Source organism: Glandiceps talaboti, chromosome 23 (genome assembly GCF_964340395.1).
Source record: "Glandiceps talaboti chromosome 23, keGlaTala1.1, whole genome shotgun sequence".
Lineage (NCBI taxonomy): Eukaryota > Metazoa > Hemichordata > Enteropneusta > Spengelidae > Glandiceps > Glandiceps talaboti.
The window spans coordinates 6,026,194-6,042,976 of record NC_135571.1 but is presented as its reverse complement, the minus strand read 5'-3'; the positions used below and the strand labels follow the sequence as shown (position 1 = coordinate 6,042,976).

Below are 16,783 nucleotides of genomic sequence, written 5' to 3'. Positions count from 1 at the left end.
GATGATAATTTATTCATAAAAAAAATATCATATATTATGCAGCTCTAGAGATTAAGAATATATTTTTTGAACATTTCAGAAAAGCAATTATTTTTTTTATCAACAATGGAAACATAATTTATTTTGTGTTCTTGGGTGAAGCAATGTCAGATTGAATAATATTTAGATTCTAAAGCATGTAATATTAATATCCTGTTCAGACATGCCCAGTTACGCAGGTGCTGTGCATGTTAAAGTTACAACTGAATTCTTGTAAGCTATCAAGTTTGCCTGTCACATGTCGTACGCAGTTTCACCAAAGCATCAGACAAGCAAACCTGGTAGGCCTATGGAATCACGTTGTAACTTCACACTGGTGCAGCACTGATGTAACAGTGCACGTCTGAACGGGGTATTTCCAGTAACTACTTGGAGTGGTAAGTGGTTGATTAGCCAATTACCAGGTGCGAATCTATGCACTGTGGAAAAACTGATATGCCAATCTGGGAAACAACTGTAGGTGATTGGCCAATCAGGGAAATATACAAGGCATGTAACACCTGGTGATTAGCCTATCAGGAAATTTCAAGTTTCTTTGAAGTCAGTAGTTTTCCATTTTAGTTGGTAAATATTAGTCTTCATTAAAATCAAAAACAATATGCAGTAGCTACAAACATTTAACTCAAGTTATAAAATCATGAATTGAGTTCTAGAGAGCTAATTTTGTTGTAATGCATGAAAAAGCAAATTCATGAATAACAGCAATTTAAACCTACTTAACATGAACCTATAGCTAACTCCCCCACAACAAAATGGACTTACCCATATCCTCTAAAAAGATGAGCTATTTATATTAAAATATACAGGTAATCAGGTGAAAGTGAAAACATATTTTTTTCAGCTTTTCAGCTTCAGCTTTTCTTTGAGTAAAACTTACTATATTTAAGAATTAATAATTTTAAGTTATTCCAACACACATTAACAATTAAAATTAAGATCACTGCATCCGCCGAACAACCATATATTTGAAGGTTCACTGAACTGCTTCCACATATTGTGAAAGGAACTCTGTAAATTGGCTATGTCCAGAACTTCCACATATATTTACTGTGAAACAAGCACTGTGATTGGTTGTTTCCACAGCTTTCACATACTGGGATAGAAACACTATGATTGTTCATTTCCACAGCTTCCACATACTGTGAAAGAAGCACTGTGATTGGTTGTCTCCAGAACTTCCACATAATTTGAAAGAAGCACTGTAATAGGTTGTTTCCAGAACTTCCATACATGTATACTGTGAAAGAAGCACTGTGATTGGTTGTTTCCAGAACTTCACTCATTCATATCAATACATATCATAGCTTTGACACAAAAATATAAGATACTATTCATTTGAGAGATTTTGCAACCAATCAGCATTTGTGTTCCTTTAAAATATCTAATACTGAATTTTAAAATTTCGATCTCTTACATCAATCTGAATGAAAACTGGCCATACAGATTTCAAAGTCTCCATCAATCACAACTCTTCTATCATCTTGAATCTATCTTTGAGACCAATCATCTTATTGGTCACTTACCACCAATCATGCTTCATCATCTACAATTTCCTTTTGAGGGGAATCGTCTGATTGGTCACTTTCCATCATAGTTGATACTGGTCCCATGCGGACCTTTTTCTTTTCCTTGGGTTTGGATTCTTTTTCTTCAGACTCCTTTTCCTCTTCCTCAATAGTTTCCATTTCATTGTCTTCCGTCTTCTTCTTTTCTTCCCTTTCCTTCTTTTCCTTTTCGGCCTTTTCCTTGGCTTCTTCATCCAAGACTTTCAACCACATTTCATGATTTTCCTTGATGTGTTTTGTAAGTGGACTCACAATCTTCTTTTGTTTTTCTGCCTTCTTCTTTCCTAATAGTTTTTTACCTGGAAAGAAAATTGTATACAATGTTATTCCCAATATTTTTCTTTGTTCAACCAAGAAAATAATAAGAGTGACCTTGGGGTCTTTGTCATTACGAGTCAGTAGACAAGTAGCGACAACCCTTTGGTCACAAGTATTCAATGAATGAAGAAAAATATTGGAGAATAACAATTATGCCAGTGCCAGAAATATCAAAGAAAAATTTGGAAGTAATGGTAATTGTGAACATTTTGACTCATATTCGAACACAGCAGAACCATTGATGAAGAACGAGGAGAGTATATATTCCATATTTTTGGTTCTAAATGGCTCGTGCGGAAAACTTTTTTGATAGCTCTGCCAGACAACTGTTTTTCCCCACACCAGTTTTAATCCTAATTGGATCTGGGCCTAATTGAATCAGCTAGATGATTTACCTCGAGTGATTTCACTGATTTCATCTTCCTCTCCAGCAGTGGTATCTGTGTTACTTTCAGTCCCTGAGATATCAGCACTACTATCCTCACACTCCATGTCTACAACAAGACCCAAATATTTATTTAATTACAATGTACATAAAAAGTAACAAAATAAAGGATACAATGTATCATTCTCCTGCCAGTACACATCCTGATGTAAAATGTAACAAATAAATGATACAAGGTATCAATAATGTATCATTCTGCTGCCCATATTTATTACAATGTATACAAAATGTAGCAATATACACAGTGGATATTGTAGAGATATGCCATTCTATTGTCACTATTATTCTGGTAATTGAGTCCTCGGTTTACTAAGATAGACAAAAACTAAAACTATTGTTGCAACATGTTGATAAGAATTGAACAGACATTGGTTTAATTATAGTCTCAGGAGGGAGTTCAAGTTCCATAAACTTGCGGTGAACTGTTTTGGGACTTCCATGTTTACACTATCTGGATCACAGGGTGATTACAATCACACAACAGAGGAATCACTATTATCCACTTGTGTAATCTACCATATTGTCATTGAAGAACAATAGATTTAGTTTGCACCAATCTTAGAAAACTGAAGGCTCAATTACCAGTGTCATATTTGTTACAATATACACAAAATGTAGCAACTGAATATACACGGTAGACATTCTACCATAGATACAATGTATCAATAATTGTATTCCTCTATTGTCCATCTTAATTACAACACAAACAAAATATAATGTTTAACAACTATCACTATGTGGAAATACAACCAGTAACACTGAAGTAAAGCACTTTCTGTATGTGCTACACTTGTTTATAGAATTCATGTCAAGTGTAAAAGTATACTGTTTCAATTAGTGTATTTACAAGCCTAGCATATGGCCTTTCTAATGTGGTCAATTAGCAAATAAAACAGTATACTTTTACACTTTATATGGATGCTATAAATGATTGTGGTACATACAGAAAATGTTTTACTTTGGTGTTATAGGTTGTACTTGTTATGGATGCTATAAACGTTTGTGGTACAAACAGAAAATGCTTTACTTTGGTGTTATGGGTTGTACCACTCATGGCAATACTAATGAACAAAGAGATGATATTGAGTAAATTTCATATTTTTAGTAACAAATACTTACGTTTGATATCAGACACGCATTCCACCCACTGACCAGGTAACAAACCAGCTTGTCCATATGCATTACATAGTGGTGCTACTAAATGATTGATGAAAGTCTCCTGAAGTTTAGCAAGTTGAGGGCTCCTCCTGTCCATGTATGGTGAGATAGGGAGTCCTAACCTTGCTTCTTCATCACCCTAAGTACCGGAGGTGAAGAAAATATACAACAATAAAGTCAATCATTGGATCACACCAGACTATAAAACTCCTCAGCAATTTGCTCATATATGTTCAAAGAATTCTTGACAATTTGAAGTACATTCTTATACAACTTATTAGGAATTTGACCATATGCATCCAAACACACTCTTTAGCAATTTGACCATACTTATTCACAGGTCATTGAATGATTTGACTAGATGTGTCCAAAGAACTCTTCAGCAATTTGATTATACTTGACTGTTCATATATTGCTGAACAATCTGACCACACAATTCGTCGCATCAGTGCAGTAAGGTCGTATCTGCTATGCAATTGTATAGGCAGATACAACCTTACTGCACTGATGCGACGACATATACAAAGAACTCCTTACCAAATTGACCCAACTTGTTCATAGCTCTCAAAGATTTGATCATAACTTTACATGGATCTCTTTTGCAATTTGACCATTCTTTTTCATACAACTCTATATTCGTAATTCAACATAATTTGACCATACCATGTCCTTGTTCACAGAACTTTGTAATCATATTTAAATATATCATAGAACTCATCACGAATTGGCAACACATGTACGAAGCACACACCATACCTGTTCATAGAACTTTGTAATCCGACCATATTTACATATACTATAGAACTCGTCACGAATTGCCAACACATGTACGAAGCATGCATCATACCTGTTCATAGAACTCCTCAGCGATTCTACTGGTCCAGCTGACGTGTAAATCCTTTTGTTTGGTTGGCCCTGAGATATCAGCTAATTTAATACACATTTGACAAACTAATAATCTGTCTGGTTCAGCTGTCCAGTCAATGCCTGCAGCATCAGGGTCATTTACCTGCAACAAATTATTGTAATAATAAGTGTTTGACAAGGGTTGTCGGTGACCGAGTGGTTAAAACCAATTGCCTCTTACCACTGCGGCCAGGTTAGAACCCCATTCAGGATTGTTGGTGACCAAGTGGTTAAAACACTTGCCTCTTACCACTGAGGATGGGTTCCAACTCCATTCAGGGTTTGATTAAATTTACCAGCCTGTAAGAGTGTCATTCAATTTGACTATTGGACAATGCAGGTTTTTCCACGGGTACTCCAGATTCCTCCTACACATGTAGATTATGCATTAACACTGAACCCATGAGGGATGGCCCTCACTGGACTTCTTGGGAGACAAGTGTTTATATACTTAAAGAACTATCCAGTATAAATAAAGATTACTATTATTATTGACTGTATTTATTTAAAATCTGATCAAAAATCCAAAATAAATATCCATTTGTCATCCATATGGCAACTTTAACATGATGATATTCCCAGATTCAAGATGACCATAGGGTCAAAGGTCACTCACCTTCGTATTAAACTCCACCAAGAAGTCAAAATGCCTCTTGAGATCAGTTGCCAAGATATATTCTATCACCAGAAATCGAAACCTTTTGAATTCTGCGTCGTCCAGCTGACTAAGAAAGTTATACTCTGGATTTGATAGGAGGAGACTCCATGCTGCTGCTGCATGGTGGTTCTCTAATACTGCGCGGTCATTGTAAAGAATTGCCTGAGAAAACAAACAAACAAACAAACAAACAGAGGTCAAACCTGGGTCATAGTTGTCACAATCTACTCAGACATTAAAAGAGATTGAGGTAACTACATGCATGGTGTAATATCCAAAAGTTTTCAGACAATTCCTTGCAAGAGATCTCCAAATGGCAGAATACAAGCCAGTGCCGTAGGGCTTCTTGTAAGATTTCAAAGTTGAATAAGTTACCAAAGTGTGATTTTATCACCCAAAGTCATATGTAAAGTTGATAGCAGTAACCAATACAAGTGTACTAAAGACAGAAATAAGTCTGACTGGACTTTTCCTTTAAGTTGATACCAGTAATCAATACAAGTGTACTAAAGACAGAAATAAGTCTGACTGGACTTTTCCTTTAAGTTGATACCAGTAATCAATACAAGTGTACTAAAGACAGAAATAAGTCTGACTGGACTTTTCCTTTAAGTTGATAGCAGTAACCAATACAAGTGTACTAAAGGTAGAAATAAGTCTGACTGGACTTTTCCTGTAAGTTGATAGCAGTAATCAATACAAGTGTAAAGGCAGAAATAAGTCTAACTTGGGGTTTCCCTTTAAAATATACCCCTCCCCCCAAAAAAAACCAAAAAACTTTATGCTAATTACCCAACTCTTACCTGAGAAGCTCTGGTTGCCACAAGAAAAGCATTAGTCCTGCCCGGATGGTCAAAATCATGCATGGCAGCTGCTACAAATAATGCCATGAGTTCAAGTGCTGGAACATTACTAGCTAGAACACCATAACTATCATCAGCTGTAAAACTGGCCCTAGGAGTCACCGTTGGCATATGACTTGGAGTCATCCCACTATCAGAATCTGGAAAATACAAAGAGATGTCACACGGTGGAGTTAGATGGAGTTAGATGGAGTTAGAGAGGAACATCAGTTCATGTCAAAACTAGAAATACTGCTAATATCATAACTAGGCAAAGCCCATAAGCTTGTGCAGGGTAGATTCATTTGTGACTGGCTGCCTCACGATGATATTGTAGATAGCACCCTCTGCATGGAGAATGCGCATAGTATATACATGTAGAATGCACATGCGCCACAATGCATCCTGGGGTAAAACCACAAAAAAAATAACGTCACATAGCTATCACATAGTATATAGGATGCGCATGCATACTAGTCACTGAGCTGCTGCACAAGCTTTTAAAGACTGACGAATACTGGTACAAAATTTAGTGATATTACGATCCCTGTGAAGGGGTGGACTTCAGTTCTTTTATAGTACTATCAATAACTTATGCGGTTGCATGACTTCGTGTCGTACCAAGAATTGTCACATGGTGGTGTTACAATGAACATGAGGTCATGTCAATAATAGAAGACCTGAAACTTTGTTGTATACTGGTGCAAAAGTTATGTACCCTATAGAGTGACTTTAGTTCTTTTATGGGGCTTTATATTACATTCGTCCTATCAATAACTTATGCAGCTGTATGACTTGATGTCATATCATTGTAAGTATCTGGAAATTATCAAGAACGTTATCACATGATGGAATTACAAGGAACATCAGTTCATGTAAAAGAAATAAATGGTGCTACGATCACAATGAATACTGGTACACAATGATTGATTCTTCTGTCCATTAAAAGTGGTTCTATTGTTTTGTTGGAAAGCAACCCTCGTAGTATCTCATCTATGTGCCAAGTTTGAATGAAATCAACATGTGCTATGAATGGCCTAACATGTGGAAGGACGGAACCAATTCTAGTAATCTCCATCAGGGTGCCAATGTCGTTTAGAAAAAATCTTATATTTTGCACTTTTACCTGTATCACTGGAAGATCCACTCTTGGCACTGGGATTCTCACTTTCATCGGGATTAACTTGGCGAAATCCAGGAATTGGTTGTGTTGTTAAAAAGTATACTGCATGGAGAACATCTCCTGCATGTATTCTATTGTGATCTGATTTGATAAAAGAGAATATCAGCTAATTGATAATGAGAACACAAATCTAGCCCCCTGATAATCTGTACAAAGTTTATTTGATAATCTGTGTACAAAGTTAGCCCTTGATAATGTGATAAAGTCAAAACTCAATCATCTGTAGTTAGCCCTGGTAATCTGTACACAAAGTTAGCCCTTGATAATGTGGTAACATCAATTTTAAATAATATGTACAGTTAGCCCTAGTAATCTGTACACAAAATTTACCTGAAAATCTGTAGAGTTAGCTCTCGGTAATCTGTGCATATCTTTACCTAATTTTCTGTACAGATATCTCTACAATAGTCTACCTGTTAATCTCTGTGTACAAAGCTGGTCCTTGATAATGTGTACATGGTTTGCATTTGGTAATCTGTATAGTTAGCCCTTGATAATCTGAACATGTCAAATGCTAACCAATAATAAGTATACACTGTATACATAGTTACCCCTGATAATCAGTACATACTTTCTTTACCCCACCCACCCCACATATACATGTACGGTATGTGAATCAAATGATCATCGTAAAGCAACAAGAGCTCAGATATAACACAAGAATTTCTGTAGAGCTACATGTCAACCAGAACAGATCAAAAGATCAACGGTTCTTTGAAAGTGGAATAAGCTGAGTTTATAAGCTTTTCACGTGTATGAAATAAAAAATTCAATAAAACTATTCTAGTATAATTGCTTTCTATGACATTACAATTTGTGTTCTGGCATTGTCAGAACTGTTGATTGCATAGTTGGGATTTCCTGTACATGTTTTGATATGTATGATAAATTATGTCATCAGATATATCCTAATACCAAGTTTGAGTTTACACAATTGCAAGTGATGGTTAAGTATATATCAGTAAGTAGAATACTGTGAGTACCTTTAATATGCAGAAAAAAAATGAATCCCCAAAACATATGTGTCCCTTTAAAGTTGAACTGCTTCAACTTGTATGTTATAACTTAGTAATTTGATTTACCAAGTTGATGAATACGTTTGGTTTTTTCACCTGAAATAAAGAAGTGAACAGACAGGAAACACTTACATGGTTTTTCCCTATAGCCGTCCTCTAACCTCTGAAAGTAGTTCATAAATTCTTTGGTTGGAATACGGAAAGTCTCAAAGATACCTGCATCAGTAAATATTCTGTAAGCAATCTGAAAGTTAAAGACACAGATAATTATTCTAGATGCTACCCATGGTATCAAATCATCTCTTCACCACCGTCTTGCTTAATGAGAAATCATGAACCAAAAGTTGTTGCAAACTTACAGATTTTGTAACAGAGCCTAAACAATTGTAGTGTTTAGACTTGTGGTAATACTAACGCATTGACTTGTGGGTACATAAACGCTATCTCATGTGATCTGTAGTACCTACGGAATGGTGAGGTAGAATGAGTAGTACCACAGACAAGTAAGAAATTGTTTGTGGTATTACCGTTACCCTGACAAATATTCCATATTTGGACATTTTGTAACTGTCCATAATAACACTAGCTTATCATTGGGCAGAATTCTATGATTACCATATTTGGACATGTGTCACTGCTTCAATAAACACTAACTTATCATTGGGCAGAATTCTGTGATTACCATATTTGGACATGTGTAACTGCTCCAATAAACACTAACTTATCATTGGGCAGAATTCTGTGATTACCATATTTGGACATGTGTCACTGCTTCAATAAACACTAACTTATCATTGGGCAGAATTCTGTGATTACCATATTTGGACATGTGTAACTGCTCCAATAAACACTAACTTATCATTGGGCAGAATTCTGTGATTACCATATTTGGACATTGTGTAACTGCTCCAATAAACACTAACTTATCATTGGTTAGAATTCTGTGATTACCATATTTGGACATACATGTATATGTGTAACTGCTCCAATAAACACTAACTTATCATTGGGCAGAATTCTGTGATTGATTAACAAAGACATGATGTTAATGACTGTAGGTGGCTTCGATTGAATTTGAAATTTCATCTCAGGCCCTAAATATATTGTAATTTGTTTTGGTTTCGTCTTTCTGGGAGTGAGCACCTCTTCCTATACCCTCAGAACTAACATTCAAATCTCAAGACTATACATATGGAAGGATTAACATTACTAACACTTACCTGGCTTAAAACTCTTTGACCAGATTTCAGTGACAAATCAAAAATGGGGAAATCCCAGTTATCTAGTTGCCCTAGCAACTCGTTGCTTTCTATAATAACTGGGTCAAACTGAACCTCTTTCTTTGCTACAACATTCTGTTCTTCCTTTGTTCTTTCCTCTCCATTTTCCTATCAACAAAATTGTACAATTTTAATAAATTTGTATGTCAAAGAAATTAGGACTGAGACCTAAAAATTGTTTGGTTCTGGTTACCTGACCCCATCTGAAACTTTTTTTTATATGTTTGAGAAAAAAATAATAAAATCGTGAAGATTGTGAAGTCTCACAGAAATAGTGGATGTGGAAATGACATCAATTTAAAAAGACAATATAAAACTGTTGTTACTATCTGTAATGGACGTACATCTGATGTGAAGAAACCAATGACACAGAGATCATATGGAAACAATGGAAAATATAACTACCTCAACTACAGACACTCACATATGAAAAAAAAAACATGTAAAAAATAAAATAATAAATCTTTCTACCCAACTGTAAAATTGAGTGTAATCGGAACCATACAATTTTTTTGTTAGGCCTAATGGCAAAATACGTAATTCAAAAGAAAGAAAGAAAGAAATAAAGAAACAAACACAAATAGTACAAGATTACAATGTCATCATAATTTCCAATATTTGGTAATGTTGTGATGTCATCATGTTTTTACCTTATTTGGTAAGACTATGATGTCATCACATTCTTAACTTATTTTATAAAATTATGAATGATGTAATCACAATTTTACCTTATTTGGTAACACTGTGATGTCGTCATGTTTTTACCTTATTTGGTAACATTGTGATGTCATCATGTTTTACCTTATTTGGTAACATAGTGATGTCATGATTTTACCTTATTTGGCATAATTATTAGTATCTCAATATTTATCATGGTAGAACAAATTCATCATTACAAGCATGACACTAGATTTGACCATATATGGTACTATCACTAAAACTTTGCTTTACCATAGTTGGTATCATCACTCAGACAAATGTATTGGAGAACTAAAGGGGCATAGCAGGCTGCTATTGATGGTGAAAAAGAGCTTGCATGGTTCTAACTCCTGACACTATAAACACAGCATATAGCCTACTGGAGTAAATAAATATAAACACATGTACACTGTATGTAATATGTTGTCTATCTACATTACCTTATCCTGCCCATCTTCAACTGTGAGATCTTCATCGGATTTGTTAACATTGCCTGCTTTCCGAAGCACCCCTCTTGTCACAACAGTACTGCTCTCTTGTATAACGGGCGTTATCGCTTTCTCTTCTGTGCCACTAGAACTGGCTTGTGCACCATCACTCAAATCGCTAACATTTGGAGAGTCGGCACTCTCGTAGTCTGAGGTGACATTCGTTGTCTGCGGCACCCCAACTTTAATTTCTTTGGTAAAATGTTCAGTGTTTTCCTCTTGCTCTGTTTCGTCTGTTTGCATCTCATCAGAAAAACTTTCGCGTATGTTGAAGTCGGTGGGGGCTATGAGAGGACTAACTTTTGATGGTTTTGAACCAATACTGTCTGATCTATCTAGAGATTCTGTTTGCAGCAATTGTCCCCGGGACCGTGACCTGGGATGAAGTCCACTTGTGGATCCAACTGTGAAAGACCGTGTACCGGCAGCAAACTGTCCAGTGGTGGGTGATGGACTGACACTTCTGCTGCTACTTGGACTGATATTGGGTGTACTATCGCGAGAATGTCTAAAACTTGAACTGCGTGATCGACTTGGTTCTGGCTCCAGTGTTGGCATGCCTGGTTGAAATAAAATAGATATATCACACAAGGAAAAAATATACTAAATCAATAAATCTGACATCTTCTGACAACTGAGTATCAACATACCTTTTCAATACATCTCACCCCTAGTGACAGATTATATAAATCTTTTGTTTATATAGTAAAAGTGTACTTTTTCAATAATTAGTACCACCAGCAATCACTGAAATCTTTTGATGACAGATTATTAAGAGTATCAATGTACCTTTTCATACCTCCCTACCATACCCCCCTACATGTACACATATATACTAGTTGCTTGGGTAGCAACTCACTTCCCAGCCCCAGTGCGTGCATGCACACACACACACACACACACACACACACACACACACACACACACACACACACACACACACACACACACTTCCTAAGTATATACCTGTTCTTGAGGTAGTGATGGTTCGTTCTATTAACAACATTGCCCCTTTCCAATCCCCCCCCCCCACACCCACACTCACAAACAAACACACCTGTACTGCAACTCCTAAAGACATGGCTGTTGCTTGTCTTTAGGAGTGGTCTTTATATACCAACACCACCCCCCCCCCCCACCTCCCCATACACTGCAACTCCTAAATACATACCTGTTGCTGAGGTAGTGGTGGTCCAAGTCGATGACATTCTTCTGAGTAAATTTGGAGGCAAGCTACGACGTAACCGCTGTAACAGTATAACATGATAATTTGTCTGATTTCCTGCCATAAAGTTGGTTATGAAACTATCACAATTCAAATTGGGAAAATTATTTTTCTAAAGTGGAATTTCTGTAGCAATTAGGAACAAATTTCCTTCTGTTATCTTTGTATAGGAATGTGCTAATTCAAAACTGAACAAAACTAGAAGATTTTAAGTGTTCAAGCCAACAACACATATTCAGGATGAAATTGAGAAGTAAAGCACTGTAAAGGAACGTATGAAGTAGAGAAAGAAAAGTATGAAATCTGTGCGAAAAACAGTTAAAGGGTGAAGTGAAAACAAAGGTTTCTACAATCTGTGACTATTAGGGCACTAACTAGGACCATTCTTTCGTTAATAATCAACTTTCTCAATGGCTTTGTAGGACTGAGAAAACTGTTACTGCAATTAACTGTTAGTGGTAATTTTAACAGGGCTTTTCAGATAGTATTTACTAGCTGAGCTAAAGTGCAGTGGATTCATTAGTTTACCATAAGCTAGAATTGAATGGTGCTATCATACTACTATAAAGGGAGATTGCAAGTGAAAACGAAAGTTTCCATATCTTCAGACTATGGGGGCGCTATATCATGCTCACCTTCGGAAGAGCTGAGGGTCTTTCTCCGATGAATGGCGAGTCTTCCACATCGGAGCCATAACTGCTTTCACTGAGTGCAATCAATGGACTGATTCTTGGACGCTGAAATGTGTTATAATTGGTTGGTGGGTTGATGAGGTTACTCACTGCTTTGAGACCACTGATGACATTTGGAGGAAGACTCTGGTCTGCTAACATGTCCGTAATCAGACCATGGGCCTCTTGCATGGTGGCCACGTCAACTGAATTGACAGACTGTAATAAAGCAGAAGATGACACAAATTATTGTCAATGTCATGTACTTAGCTAGTAATCAAATTTTGATGTTTTTTGTACCTTTTTCATATTCTGCAACTCCTGTGGAATGTTTTGAGTACGGACGGAATGAATGTTTATGAGTAACAATTGATCAAAAGAAAGAAGAAAACTGAAAAATAACATTGTAAATCATTAGAATGATCAGCAAACTGGAAAGAAAACCCTTCTCGTGTATCTAATAATTTGTTTTATTAAAGGCCCATGATTCAATGCCAGGTTCTCACATTAGTGTTATCTTCATCAGTGGAGCCATAGAGATCTGATAATATTAATCTTTTGTTCTGCAGAAACATTTTAGATAGCTCTATCATATATCAGTTTTTTCATTTTATATTTCATTTTCTTGCCTTTAACACCTGACTTTTACTCTAGTCCAAACTGGGTATTTGATCATACCACAGATGTCATTATTTCAGGGAAAAAGATTAATAACAAGTGTAGACTATTACACTTAATTGTCACGTCATTTTTGTATTTGAGAATAAAAACAAAGTATGATTATGCATTGTCATCAAGTGGTTAGGTGATGAATGAATGAAATTTATTTCACCAGATCATAAACATAAGCTACATTTTCAAAGAAACATATGGTACACGTTGTATCATCGTCGCAAAACCACGGCCTCTTTTATGGCACCATCCAGAACACGCTGCCACAGAATCACTTTATTTCAAAGCGTAGCAGAAGCAGTAACACCTCTGGTTTGCTAGAATGAGGTTGTATAGGACACTGTCTCAGGCTCAGAACAGTTTGTTAGATTTCACCATGACGTGTTAGGGCGCCCTCTATAGTCTAATTACAATATCTTCCCTTGGTGATGGTATTGGTTTACTATTGGTGCAGGAAGGCTTTATAACTTTATGACTCTGTATCTCAGGATAAAGATAAGATGGCGCTACCTTGGTTTTTATCGCCATGGTTTCTCCAAGTCATATCGACAAGGTTTTATCCTTAATCCAATGTAATTCCAACAATCTTGGATTACTACTAACTTGTATGATAAGCCACAAGGATTAAATCAAATCCAAATGTATGAATCCCATAGTCTTGAATTACTCCTGTATTTAATAAGTGGAGCCATACAGATGAGACGGCTCATTCTCTTGTTAACGACCAACCTTTTCTACGGCTCTGCCTGGCAACTGATTTTCTTGCCTAAATTTGACAACTAACCCACCATTTGGTGTTTTTAAGTGAATTGTTTGTGGAACAACAAAATATAAGGAATGTTGTCGATTCAATAGATTTTACTTAAAACTATGATTTAATAACAGTAACTGGAGTTTTTTGGAGGATCTTAGTCCAGAAACTATGCATGTGGATTCATTTTCTACAATCTCTATCTCCACTGTCTAGTCAAATGGCTTTCTTTAGTACAACACTCCGTTCTTACCACCGGAAGTGATAGTTTAATGGTGTTGAAGCATTGATATAAACCTGATGACATTATTATGTTCTCATGGGATTAAAAAAGATTGCATTCATTTCCAATTTAAACTTCCAAAGTAACTGTATTATACTGTATAATACCACGCAAGAGCTAAGTTGAACAAAAAATATGCAATATATACTATGGTCGTTCTAAAAATATGCAACATATACCGGTACTATGGTCGTACTATTTCACGATAGTACGTGTCTATGTCACGACAATGCATGTCTACGTCACTGGTTCTGCTGTGTTCAAAATCAAAACATTAAAAATTGCTACTACTTTCCCCAATTTTTCTTTGATATTACTGGCACTGGTATATTTATGTTATTCTCCAATATTTTCCTTCATTCAGCCGGAAAACACTCATGACCTAGGGGTTGTCACTACTTGTCTAGTCAGACTCGTATTGACAAAAGCCCCTTAGGTCACTCATATTTTCCTTGGCTGAACGAAGAAAATATTGGGGAGTAATATCTAAATACCCTTATGATTCTTGGAACAATGAACAATATATTGTCCACAGCTCAAAGAATACTAAAGTGATAGCCAATATCACATTTTAACTTAGCTCATGAAAGTTCCACAATCTGTAAAAACGTAAAAACTGAAAGACAGCCAATAACTATTTCAATCAAGTGTAATGATTTGTTAAAATCACAGTCACGTTTCCAATATTTCTGATTGCCTGTACATCATTTAATATCAGTCCTACGGTATCTAGGCAAGAAGTATTTAATAAAGTCTTGATAAACACATTGTAATTGTGAAAACATAGCAATTTCCTCGGCTGGCAGACATTTTAGAAATTTAATATGCGACTATAATCAGACGTAAATGAGAACACAACGAACTGTGACCAAGATGCCCTTCGATGCATCACTGACACACAGTAATCTCTAGTGCTGTGCAGCACCAAAATTTCATATTTTTCTCATCAGCAATTCCATTTTTTATCATTTTTTACCTACAATAAAAATGTGTTGTCATCTATTAATGAAATTTTAGATATTAATATTTCCCAATAGATGTTTTTGTTCAGCCAAGGTAAATACTAGTGACCTAAGGGGTCTTGTCACTACACGTTGACAGACTCATATTGACAAAACCCCTTAAGTCTGAAACATTGTGTGCATGAATGGAGAAAAATATTGTGGAATAATAGAATTATCCATCCTCAAACATTAATGTATGGAAAATTGGGAAAATAATGGCAATTTGGAATGTTTTCATCATATTTTGTGCACCACAGAACAGTGTAATAGACTTGGGTTGTAGTGACACAGAACGACTCGGGTATATAAACCATATTTTATGTTCAAACTCAAAGACAATAACTTGGCTTGTGCATGTTGTGAAATGAGTGTTGATGACAAGTCCTGGCTAACACATGTTGCATGTATGGTGGATATCGTGTTACATTATTGACAAGATACAACGACCCTATCAGTCGAATCTCAACATCTGTCAACAACACTCACATCAATCTTGCTTTTGTTTGTTTTAATCCCCGAGTTTACTGAGTTTCAGCAGAAATTTTCAAAAACTGCGTGATTAGTTTTGATAATGTAGCGTTATTTTCATTCACAAACAATGTTATTCAATGGCTCCTAATTCATTTCCTAGGTTTTTGCATTCATGTTATCTTAGCAGTAGAGCAATATTCACACAATTACATTTTCATTACTGGATCAACTCATTACCTCAAGCAAGGTTACATGTATCTGCATGTAAATACATATTTGGTTTCTTTGTTATTGTTTTGTGGGGGTGGGAGGGTGGGGGTGGGGGTGGACAACAGCTCCATCATGAAGTCATGTTTGCTAAATAATATCTGTATTCAATGGACAAGTTCAGGATGAACATGGTTTGTGATCCGTTGGCTAAAATGTCCACGTCGCAGCGCTGTATTAGATCTGGTCTACTATGAGAGATTGCGAAGTACAGCGCCAGCTACGCAGACATTCTAACTAACGGATCGCAAACTGTTTTCATCCTGAACTTGCCCCACATCTAGTTGGACAGTAACTGTGAGAAATCATTAGATGGACAGTAACTGTAAGAAATCATTAGATGGACAGTAACTGTAAGAAATCATTAGATGGACAGTAACTGTCAGAAATCATTAGATGGACAGTAACTGTCAGAAATCATTAGATGGACAGTAACTGTAAGAAATCATTAGTTGGACAGTAACTGTGAGAAATCATTAGATGGACAGTAACTGTAAGAAATCATTAGAAGCTCTAGGTACTGTATTTTACTGTATCTTTATGACTATTCTCTGATTAAATATTCATGTGCATTGAGACATAAAATGGAGCTGTGCTTTATGAGATATTAAATAATAACAAGACTTGCACTGGTGCAATAGATTATATACAGCAGTGTTCCCAAGCATACACGGCTTATAAACATATGTTAACTTATTTACTAAAGAACAGAATCAAAACATATCTAATTTACAACACAGATGTTTAAGAGGGGTTACTAAAAATACAGTTGGTAACATCAGTACAAAATAAACAACATTCAAAGCTTTGCAGCAAAATAGACTGGTTGACTAAAAAATCCT

General features: G+C 36.0%; 1 protein-coding gene across 1 annotated transcript in view; it reads right to left on the bottom strand.

Annotated features, from left to right (window-relative positions):
* Nucleotides 1-245: 245 nt before the first annotated feature.
* Nucleotides 246-16,783, bottom strand: part of LOC144452796 (cGMP-inhibited 3',5'-cyclic phosphodiesterase 3A-like) — a 117,119-nt gene continuing 100,581 nt past the window's right edge. The window contains exons 2-13 of the mRNA XM_078143952.1: nucleotides 12,458-12,712; nucleotides 11,769-11,844; nucleotides 10,550-11,157; nucleotides 9,351-9,518; nucleotides 8,263-8,374; nucleotides 7,058-7,195; nucleotides 5,893-6,092; nucleotides 5,048-5,251; nucleotides 4,373-4,534; nucleotides 3,477-3,664; nucleotides 2,318-2,394; nucleotides 246-1,903 (exon numbers count right to left, since the gene is read on the bottom strand). Of these exons, the coding sequence (XP_078000078.1) occupies nucleotides 1,569-1,903; nucleotides 2,318-2,394; nucleotides 3,477-3,664; nucleotides 4,373-4,534; nucleotides 5,048-5,251; nucleotides 5,893-6,092; nucleotides 7,058-7,195; nucleotides 8,263-8,374; nucleotides 9,351-9,518; nucleotides 10,550-11,157; nucleotides 11,769-11,844; nucleotides 12,458-12,712 (2,523 nt within the window). The 3' untranslated portion in view covers nucleotides 246-1,568. The remainder of the gene's footprint in view (nucleotides 1,904-2,317; nucleotides 2,395-3,476; nucleotides 3,665-4,372; nucleotides 4,535-5,047; nucleotides 5,252-5,892; nucleotides 6,093-7,057; nucleotides 7,196-8,262; nucleotides 8,375-9,350; nucleotides 9,519-10,549; nucleotides 11,158-11,768; nucleotides 11,845-12,457; nucleotides 12,713-16,783) is intronic.